Source organism: Plectropomus leopardus, chromosome 14 (genome assembly GCF_008729295.1).
Source record: "Plectropomus leopardus isolate mb chromosome 14, YSFRI_Pleo_2.0, whole genome shotgun sequence".
In the NCBI taxonomy this organism is placed as follows: domain Eukaryota; kingdom Metazoa; phylum Chordata; class Actinopteri; order Perciformes; family Serranidae; genus Plectropomus; species Plectropomus leopardus.
In genome coordinates this window covers 7396385-7408018 of record NC_056476.1, presented here as the reverse complement: position 1 = coordinate 7408018, position 11634 = coordinate 7396385, and the positions used below count along the sequence as shown (strand labels likewise).

Sequence of the window (11634 nt, the reverse complement as noted above, 5' to 3'; positions counted from 1 at the left end):
ATTTGCTCATTTTAAATGGTTAATAATTCAATAACTATTCCAAAACTTTCAGTGATTTTTTCCTTATCCCATAACTTTTCCAGGCCTGGAAAACATCATTGTGAAATTCAGTGACTTTTGTAGTTTGTAAAATTGTAATATCCTGTCTATTGATAAGTACCCCATACAATACCACTGCAAGAAATCCAAACTATCCCTTTAAGACCTTGTTTTTCGGTGTGGCGTCCATCCACACGTTGCTTCATTCGGTCAGGAGAGGAGTGCTTTCATCTGGTCGTTTGCTGTCTTCTCGAAGACTTTAAATCAAAGATAAAAGTGAGTGTTAGAGGGGATGTTAAGATATCAGGCATCCAAATATGTGACATGATTATCTTTATTTGAGGTTAATGATTACCTTCGTTGCTGTGGTCGATGACAGAGGTAATGCAGACCGAGGAGGAAGGCCTGAGGACAGAGTGGTCACTGAGTTTCATGTGTGTAATTGCTAAGAAAAGGTAATTTTCATGGTGTGTTTAACCCCTGAATGATTACTGAGCTTGTAATTATATTTTTCTCCATCCATAAATAAATGCCATGCAAGAGGAGTGGCAAATTTCACACGTTCATGCTGTCTCTGTCACACTGAGAAAAAGTGACAGGCCTGAAAATCAGATGTTAACATGGTTGTAAACTGTAATCCTTCAATACCACGTGGCAATAAGAATGCTAATATGCCAATAAGTGAGATAAATTGACCTTTTTCCACCATTGATTGTCATCCAAGAACATACACAAACTGATACTTACAGCCAAAAATGTCAAGCCTCCTTGGACTGCTGCTGCCCACTCAAAGTTCAGATGTTGCGTGATAAGGCCGCCCACTGTCGGGCCATAAAACATCCTAAAATCACAATCAAAACATTAGAAATCAAAGGGCAGGAAATGAGGGGGGCATTCTCAGAGTCCTATGTTCCCCGGCTCTATATGACACATAAAGGCCACTGGAAAGAGATGTTCCCCATGTTGGAAGATTATCATGACTCTAGGATTTCTACACAGTATGGAAAAGTATAAAATTTGATTTTAATAATTTCCAGATCCACATAAGTATGGAAATGGAGTATAGAAAAATATCTCCATTTCCAGACTATTGCCCCTGTTCTGCTTTCTAAAGCATCACAAGTACCCAAATACTACACTATGACACTTGTCTGAACATTTAGGAGTTATGCACGGATGCAGCTATCATAGCGGTCGGGATTATCTTTCTGCGTAAGGAAACCTTCATGGCTGGATTTATTGTTGTTTTCATTGACACAGTGAATAAACAAAGCAGCACAGACACCATGAAAATGTAATTATTTAACTTTTTTCAACTCATTTTCAGTTCTTATCTCTAAAAGAGACTAAAAAAATATGGGCGTGGACAATAATGAAGTATTTTTTGTTCAACATAATGTTATATTGATTGTGGATTGAAAATCTATAGTAGTTTATTACTGCCATTTCCAGACAGGTTACCTCAGGGCTAAAAAACACTTTAAAAGTTCCCTGTTAAAAACACCAAAACATTCCCATGTCCAAAGAATTTAACCCATGGAAACCTGAGGAAATTGGCTTCATTTCTATAAAAAAAAACACTGAAAAAGGCAATGAACAACTTTGGAAATGACACCAAAATTAGCAAAAATAATTAAATAAATAAATACATAAATCTTTTTTTTTTTTTTTTAAAGGGGGGAAGACAAAATAGTAAATAAATAAATAAAATAATTAAAACAATAATAATAATTCTGTAAAATAATTTTAAATAGAAACTAATGATTACTATAAACATAGAATATAGTCTTTGGACATTTTTTCCTTGCTTTTTAAAAAAAAATCCTAAATATACTAATTCCTTGCAATCCCAATGTTTTCAAAAGAAAGCAAATTCAATTTTAAAAATATGTTAATGAATATGTCTGAATGCGACACAAGAAAAGTGATGTTGATCCAGGTTTTAAAGGGTTAAGATTAGGAAAATAAGGAATTAAAATTAGGTCAATCTACAATGTCTCCACCCAAGTTAAGGTCAGGAAAAATGTTTTGGAAATGGGCCTAAACCTCTTTACACATTCTTATTCATACATTTTAACCCTTTTATGGCTCTTGGTTGTTACAAGTCCTGATAACTGAAATGCGAGAGCAAACCAAAGCTAGTAGGTGTAGGGAATGACCAGAGTGGGGAAATTTGACCTGACCATAATGGGAGGGTTAGTGTGTGTTACCAGAATACTGCACTGGGAAGCGCAAGACCATGGGAACATAAATATGCTCTTAGAAATACATACAAAGCAGTGAAATTTCATAGCTATTGTATTTTTCTCTAGTTTCAGGATGCTGAACAGCTTTTAGATGTTGTGAAAAACCAGTCGGACTTACCCCAAGGACCAAAATGCCCCAAACAGCCCAGAGACCATCCCAAGAGTGCTGAGCCCCTCTTCGTATCCTAGTTCTCTGCAAAGAAGAAAACAATGTTTCACCACACATTATGTGAGTAAAAACTGGAGGTCATGAATGTAATTGCACAACATGTGAAGCCACTCACTGTGTACATGTGATGATCTCAGGAAACGTGGGGATTGCAGTCATACCCAGAGAAAACCCAATTACACCAAGCATGAGGATCAGCAACCACAGCTGACTACACATGTAAACACACAAACAAAAACATTAAAATACAAGTTAGTGCTGGTGACCTATAGGAAGTAGCACACAAAGCAATGCACTACCTACGGAGTACTGATCGTGTTGGAGGAAATACTCGAAATGATGAAGTGAATTAATACTCTATTATAGATTCAAGTCCTAAATCTAGATTTATGTATTTATTCATTTTATTATGTTAATATTAGTTATTTTCATTTATTTACTTTTTTTACTATTTTATACATAGTCCAGGATTCAAAAGATAAGTAATTCACTTCACATATAAATACATAATGAATACATCATGATACAAACATCACTCAGATAAATGCACCAAGCCATGTCGCAACAAAGCTTTTCTTCCATCTGCTGCTATCCCTTTCATTTTATTTTACTAAATCTAGATTGAAATGAGCTTAATGTGATATTTAGAGCATATTTCTGATTCAGAGGCTGAGCCGGGATTGTCTGCACACGGCTCTTAACATAGAGGTGGACGGACACAATACTGACAGCTTTAGCTTTAGTCATTTTTTAGCTTGTTTTTATTTTCTGTTCTTTAGCTTGTAAATCATTATTATTGTTATCATAATAATAAACTTTATTTGTATAGCACCTTTCATTCAGGAAATGCAGCCCGACATGCTTTACAAGAAGGAAATTAAATGCACCAAGTGCTTCACATCGAACACATAAAAGACATAATAAAGGACATAATAAAACCTGCATGTAAAAACTGAATAAAATCAGAATAGAATACATAGAATGCATCTTCAAATGGATAAAATCCACTTGATCATATTAGTAAAAGTAAGATAAAATAACAATAAAAATTTAGTACACAGAATGCATAACATAAAATGGAAAATAAAATAAATGAAATATAAAACCCTCTGACATTATTAATAAAATAAGCATGAAAATAGAGTACATGAAATGCATACAATCACAGAAAATACATCTTAAAAATGTGCAGCAGTATGCAAGGGCAAAGCAGAATGCAAAGCAGCTAAGTTGGAGCTCGTTAAATGCTTAAGTGGAGAGACATGTTTTTAGTTTCCTTTTAAAAATAGGATTATTATTATCATTTTATATTGTGCTTCTTTTGCACTCTGTATTTTTTTTAAAATGTAGAGCACTTTGAATTGCCTTGTTGCTAAAATCATAATAATGTTTTATTTATATAGCACTTTTTAGAAATGGGCCTAATGGGCTAAAGCTCACCTCTGGATTTAAGATAAGAACGGGGTATAGATAGGAGGCCTTGATCCGATAATTGAAGTGGAAATGGGGCCCAAAATCTCAGCTGTATATGCATGCAGACCTTGCAAGGCCTTGTAAGTGATAAGTCAATTCTGTATTTAACCAGAAGCCAAAAACAAGAGGCAAGAATTGGGGTGATGTGGGACTGATGACTAGTTTTGGTGAACAACCTTGCTGCTGCATTTTGTACCATTTGGGAACAAGATGTGGAAAACTGTGCAATACAAGAGAAGAGTAAGATGCAATAGTCTAAACAGGAAAAGGTTAAAGTGTGCACTATAAGTTCCAAGGTTTTTGTTGATAATATTGGTTTGACTTTTGTAATATTTCTTGACTAGAAGGAGCAGGACTGAATGAGTTTTGTAATATGGGATTCCAGGTTCAGATGTTGGTCAAACAGGACACCAAGATTTTTTGAGACAGTCTTGACCCACCCCCTTAGTAAAGTCGTCAGGTGCTTATAAATGTGCTATATAAATAAACTTGCCTTGCAGTAGCGATACCTTACCCATTTTAAGTGTTTAAATATACATGTAAGGATTATTTATTCCTATAAAGAAGAGGCTCTTTGTTTTTTTCATCTTTACCACATACTCACCTCTTGATGTGAAGGAAAGGGACGGGACCAAGCAGACAGAAGCTGGCTGCTGTGGCGATGCCTCCTATCACCATGAACCAAGGCCTGATGGACTGATTGACACCAAAACACACAGGGGGGTTCAGTTTGGCACGACAAACTTACATTTCTGAGAGAATAATCCACACTAACATTCATACTCACAGGATATTTATCAGTGATATAACCCATCAGCGGTGACGCCAGACAGTACGGCAGCGACAAACCGAGCATGATGAGTCCCACGTAGCCAGTTTTGAGACCAAACTACATACAATAGAGAGGAAAACTCATTAATATGAAGCTTTCTTTTTATAGTAAACATTATCAGAAGAAAGGAAATTACCGTCTTTATGGCAAAAAGGGACAGCGTGGCATCCAAGAAGCCCAGACCCGAACTTAGAGTGAATATCACAAAGCAGATCAGGATGATTTTCCCTTTGGTGAGCAGTCGGATAAACGAATCCTTGGAAGGGTCTGACTCTGAGCACAAAACACAGCTCACGGTTACAATCTGAGAAAAAAATAATTATTAAAATGATTGAAAATGTACAATTAATATGCTAAAACTGCAAACTACCAATGTTTGGCAAGACGTATATGTTGAAAGGAACCATAACCAATAGTAAACATCCAAGAAGCATAAAAGGGACTTCGTATCCAAATGATTGGTAGAACCACCCTCCGACCGGCGGCCCCACAATGAGACCAAGTCCGGTGAAAATCTCCAAACTACCCTGAAGGGACAAAAAAGCAGCACATTAAAAAATACATTTGGTCAGCATAAAATTTCTGCATGTGCCAGAAGCTATTTATTATTTTTCATGACTCTGGGAGGAATTGGAGTTACAAAACAACCCTGGCCATAATGCTTTTTTTGTTTTTCTCGTGACTCTCTCTAAACAACATACCAGTCGCACAAGGGCTGTCTACACTCACCAAAACAGTCGCCACATTGTCTGGGAATATTTTTGCTGTCATGGCAAACGAGGAGGTAATCGCAGCAGCAAAGCCTATAGCGTCTATGGACCTCACTATAAAGCACAGAGTGATAAAAGCGGCTCCTGCAGGAACCTGGTTGAGTAACCTGCGAGAAAAGAAAGCAAACACGATAAATTGATGTGAAACAGGAATCAAAATACAAACAGTGCAAAAAAATGTAGACTAAAACCCAACATGCATTTATCCACATTCAAATGAATTGGAGAATAATAATACATTCACCAATACCTATGTGCATTGTCAATACTGTGCTAAATGTTTAATTTTATCGCTAATTATCTTAAAGGTAAGGATGGTATTATTCTGTTTTATTCATGCTTTCAACAAATCCCTCATAGGGCAACAATGTCTGCATTTGTCTCTCAGCATTTTCCAACTTTCACTCTATTTGCGGCTATCAGCCAAAGTGCATTCACTTTTATTGAATATATAAGTCTGTAAAAATGGGTCACAATCGGGGCTGTCTGGAGCAAAAAAACTGGTCCTGGCGTTTTAGGCCCAGACCAGCCCACTTCAACTGATCTCGCAAATATAAGTCATTTATATATTATATCATAAAAGTACTTCGGGTTTTTTTTTTTGTTTTTCTTTCAACATTTTGGGGAGAGTACACCTTATTTTCTAAATGCTGGTACATTTTTATGCACAAATTTGTGCCTTTTCTGTTTTCTGTATCAGTTTCTAATGGATTTTTTTTTCCTGAGCTCTACATAGGCTTACATTACAACAGGCTTAGGACATAATGACCTGGCAACGCAGATCTACGTTGTTACTTAGTTCTTTCTGCGTGCACACGGCGAGAGAGGAGAGGGACATACACAGCTGGCGTGCTGCTATCAGAGGAGCCGCTGACTTTATTCTGAGCAGCTAGTCGCTAAAAAGATCTGAATAGTCCAGATTAAAGCCTTATTTAGGGCCCCAAAATCTCTACGTCTCCCTTGCACATTTTGTCTTAAACATTTTGACACTTTTTTTTGATGATGCTTTTTAATGAAGGCACTGAAGCCAAAGGGCGATAGGTTTGATGACATGATTGGGCTGGCCCAGTGTCAATAAAAACAAACAAAAAAAATGAAAAACAATGGGTTTTTAGAAGCATTTGGGATAACAGAAGTTCACAACTTAACAAAGTATATAATACAATGTGTAAATGTTACATATTAAACCTTTAAGGGGGCATATCAGGATTTTCTTTGGGTGAAAATTTCTGTTCCAATTTTTTTATTCAGTAGCAGGGTTGCTCCACTGGTCCTTTCTTTTTTTGTATAATTTTCTTGATTTGATTAAATTCTTTTCACCATGGGGTTTTACTTACAATCTCACTCTAACAAAAACAAACATATGATACCTTGATCTATTAGATAGTACACAGTACTATCCTAGGATGGTGTTAGGCCAACCTGAAAACATCAATATTATCACACACACTAGACCCTCGACACAAGACACCAGGTACATGTACATTCATACCAAATTGATATGTTTTCACCCGAGTCCTTTCAAAAGCAAAGAAATTGCTTTAAATATATAAAAAATGCTTTATGATATGAGTTACAACTGTATGCGTCATTATTGCTGACACAACACACGGCACCAGAACTTACCCGAACAGAATGGTACAGCATGATGACACAAAAAGCCCCATAATAAGCATGAATTTAGCACCAATTTGGACAATCTGAGAGAAAAGAGGGAGTAAATGACTGTACATGTGCACAACAAATCACACTTAACATGCTGATATGAAGTAGAGCCACAGACTTACATATTTTCCCAGTACCAACGAGCCAATTAAATTGCAGACAGCATAGCAGCCAAATATAAGACCGATGACAGTTTGACTGGCATCCTTCTTTTCCGCCTGCGTAGAAACATACTTGTTAAATATTTATTCGTCTAAGGAGTTTATTTCACGTCATCCAAGTAACAAAAATTCCAATATGGACATGTTAATAACACAAATAAATTTAAAATATAATGAGATGACTAAAGGCAGATCACAGAGCCGTTTCTGTGAATTAATGATGATATCTTATCATAATTATTACCCCCCAGTGGCCTTTGCTTAGCAGTTATTACACAGGGCATCAGCTGACCTTACCTGAGACCAGTGAGTATAACAGAGTTATTCAGAGGCCTTCAGGGAGGCTTTCTGATGGTTAGCACATGATTACTCATTCATTGCACTCAGAGGACACTGCCACAGAGACATTAAAGGGAACTAGTGATGGCTTATGTTGAGGCTTTGAAGTGACATGTACATTATGTGCTCTGTCCACAGAGGAAGGATAAAGGCTCCCATTTTCACCTGTTAATACTTTTTATTCTGTCTAAGAAAAGCATCTGTTAGCAGCATCCAACTGATTACTGCACATGTGACTGACTGAAACAATGCAGTTAAAGACAGAAAAAATAGAATAGAAATTGTACAATGTACAATAAAATTTCAAAGTGCTACCTCTGCAATAGTGTAATTATTTACATATTTAAATATGACACATACAATAAATAAAGGGCTAATAATTACTTGAACTCTTTGAAACCTGAGCAAGTTGGTTTGCTTTCTTTTACAAACATGGGAAGAAGGCAATGAGCAACAAAAAGAAGAAATGACCCAAACATTGGCAAGAAATTAGGAGAAGGTATAAGAATATTAACTGAAAAAAGACCAAAAGAAAACAACATTTAAAAAAAAAACACAGAATCCACCTTATATTTTTAGGTTTCTCCCTAAAAGTTGTTCCTTTGCTTTATAAAAATAATTTTCTAGATTTACTAATCTTTCTTGCAATTTGTGAAACGTTTCATATCAAGTTGCTCATAACCATTTTTCAATGTTTCCAAGGACATAAAACCAATTTCCTCAAGGTTCAAAGGTTAGAATAAGGTAGAAATTACCTATTTATTATTGCACAGAGAAGAGAGCATGCTACACTGACAGCAGTCTTTGCAAATATTCAAGATATGGCTTGAATACATATCAATATCATACTGATATCATGATATGAGACAATATAGCCTTTTATTTTAAACATTTTAATATCATAATGGTGCCGTGGACGACTACCGTGTCTTTAGCTCCGCCTCATCTTTGCTGTTTTCTTACTCTTTCTCTTGTATTATTCTGTTTTAACTTCCAACCTTTTACCAAGTATATAATTTCGCTTTTTTGTTTCTATTTGTGTGATTTTATATTGTTATTATCATTTTTATGAGTGCTTAAATTGCATTGTTTGAGGGAGTCTGTGGCCCAAGTTTTTCAATGACAACGACAGCTCTTGTTATTGATGCTTATTTGCCTTTTCCCACTTTGTAATTAAATTCACATTACTGATGATTACTTATCAAAAATATTATTGCGTAAACATTTTGTGAAAGCCCCAATAGTCACCACTACAAAAACACATTGCACTATAATAGTTGGCGTATGAGGTATTTGGTCAAAAATAAGGTAATATTTGATTTGATTTTCCCCACATAAACAATCGATACTAAAACAGTATTCGAGATCTTTTCACTTTGTCTCAAAAATTCAGATATGACTGTATCGTTATCACAACAAACTCCCAAAGGCCATTTCCTGTATTTTTTTTTTTTTTTGTATGCCCTGTTTCTTTTTCTTTTTTTCCCTTTGTTTTATTTTAGGAAGTCTTGTGTAACATCTCGGCCTGGGGACCACAGATCAAAAGATGTGTATCTATTAATTTACACTGTGCCCTCTTAGATAAACTAAACTAAAACTGCATTTTGCTGGGTATTTATCATGCTTTTAGTTAGCAGCTATCACAAAACACTGTTGTGAATAGTCAACAATGTGTATTTTATTAAGCATACAGTGATAGACTGAACATTTTCTGTTATTAAAAAGGCTTGTGCAGATGTGCAAATAATCAGGATTAAAAGCATGCACTCTCTCTGTATTTTATGTTACAGCAGTGTCATAACTTGAGAGTTTTTTCTAGTGTTTTCCATTTTGTTTCCTCGTCGCTGTGTTCTTATTTGCCTTTCTTTCCCTGTGTTTTGGTTTTTTTGTGTTCGTAGGTGTTGTCTCCCTCCCTGATTTCCCTGGTTTCTGGTTCTGTTTATCACACACACACCTGTCTGCTATCATTTCTTCTAGCACACCTGCTTCTCATCAGTTCACACACGCAGTGTTTGTAATCTGCTTCCCAAACACTAACCACTGAATTACCTCCACAAGTTACCTGTCAGGTAATTCACTTGTCATCTTTAATTTTTTTAGCAGTGTATGGGACAAATCTTACCAAGTTGCTACTCAAGTTTTCCCCCCATGTTTTTGTAAGAAATTATATGGATTTCCTAAGGTTCCAGAGGTTTAAATACTTGTGAAAGGCATCTTACCGCAGAACAGCACGTCAGTTAAATTAAGGTTTTATTTGTTTTTTTAGTCAGTTTACTGTATTTTTTTCTTTCAAAGAGTTAGCTTCGAAGAATAATTTTCAAGATAAATTATAAATTTATAAAATAATATAATAAATAATATAAAATATAAAATGTAAGAGTCGGTAATTCTGGTTGTTTGAAAACTTGACTCGATAGTGTCAGTTACACATTGGTATCTATTTAAAGTGTGCTATCATTTGGATAAGACAGATACGAAAACGTTACTGTCCATTGCATTACATGAAATGGAAATTAGCCACCATATCAGACCAGGTTAGACTGTAGCAGCAAAGTTTGTTGAATTAGTCTAGGTGGCCTTGCTTTAATAATTAACCTATTATCTGATGTTAAATGGTGACTTAACACTTTGAAACCTGAGCAAAATGATTTGATTTCTTTCAAAAACACTGGGACAAGGCAATGAGCAACTGAAAAGGACACAGCCCAAAAATTAGTACAAAGTTAGTAAGAAGTTACAAGAAAATTACCTGAAAATTAAAATAAAAAGAAAGTTTTAAAAAAAGACCTACAAAAAATTTGGATATATCGATATATATCTATAACATAAATTAAAAATATAACTACAATAAGCATACATATAGTTTTTCTAAACATATGGGGGCTTTTTTTTTTTTTTACTCAATTTGGGGGAATTTTCTCGCCATGTTTTACTCATTTCTTACAAGTTTTGGGAATTTTTTTGCTCATTGCCCAATGACACCGCCCTTCTCGTACACAACACATGAAAAACTGTGTCATTCCAGGTTTCAAGGGGTTAACTGGTGCTCAAACACTTAAACTCTTGTACCTAGACATGCCGTGCTTTGACTTACCTCACTGGGGAAAAATGGACCTAATATTGAGTAGCAAATCATTGAACTGAAGTTTACAGACGCCATTGATATTAAGGTGTGTTAGAGTCTGCTTTCTTGTCATCCTCCGGGGAGAACCTGTTGATTCAGCTGGAGCGCTGTTTTCTGTTATATGGGGGGGAAAACGGAAACGAAAAAGTTAAGAGGCAGAAAATAGAATGAGATTTGGCTATGTTGAATGTAGAGAGAATAAAATAATGAGATAATAAATCGTATACAAATGGCAGTTAAGAGTTAAAGTTGATTTATCAAATCAGTTCATTCACCGGCAGAGATTTAGTACACAGTTTAAAAAGCCACCAACCTGTTTGCTGACCGTCAACTTGTGGGTCCATTTTTTAATTAATTTCGGGACTTTTTTTGTATCCAAATATTCAGGACAGATTTACAGGCGGTCACAAAACGGCTCACAGAAGAGAGAAGGGAAACTTAAACAGTCAAACAGCTCCTGCCTGTCTGCTCAGCGACATAAAGCTCAGTCCCGACACAGCCAGGTCGCCTGAGGTCTTCGCGGTATTTCCTCAATGAAGCTACCGACGCTGGAAACACGCTGTCCCTTCAAAATAAAAGCTCCCATAAAATGCTTCCGGTGACTAAACCGAACCAATTTTCCTGCCTGTGCCACATATTCGTCATAAAAATTTAGATTAAATCAATCTTAAAATCAGTAACATTGTCTTTTTTAAAAAACTTTTTGTTTAGTTTATACCTTCTTTTTTGTTTAACTGTCAAAAAATCAACACAAAATACACATTTTACAATATTTTTATGATATACTATGATTTATTTAATTTGTTTATTCAAATG

At 35.6% G+C, this 11634-nt stretch overlaps 1 protein-coding gene across 1 annotated transcript; it reads right to left on the bottom strand.

Moving 5' to 3' along the window:
• Positions 1–21: 21 nt before the first annotated feature.
• slc18b1 (solute carrier family 18 member B1) lies at positions 22–11416 on the bottom strand. The gene is given in 15 exon segments (XM_042500762.1): positions 22–296; positions 395–444; positions 787–880; positions 2404–2478; positions 2570–2665; positions 4532–4623; positions 4715–4816; positions 4896–5032; positions 5130–5286; positions 5489–5636; positions 7156–7229; positions 7317–7412; positions 10789–10869; positions 10871–10932; positions 11132–11416. Coding segments are annotated over 15 exon segments (1350 nt in total). The 5' UTR covers positions 11163–11416; the 3' UTR covers positions 22–241.
• Positions 11417–11634: the final 218 nt, after the last annotated feature.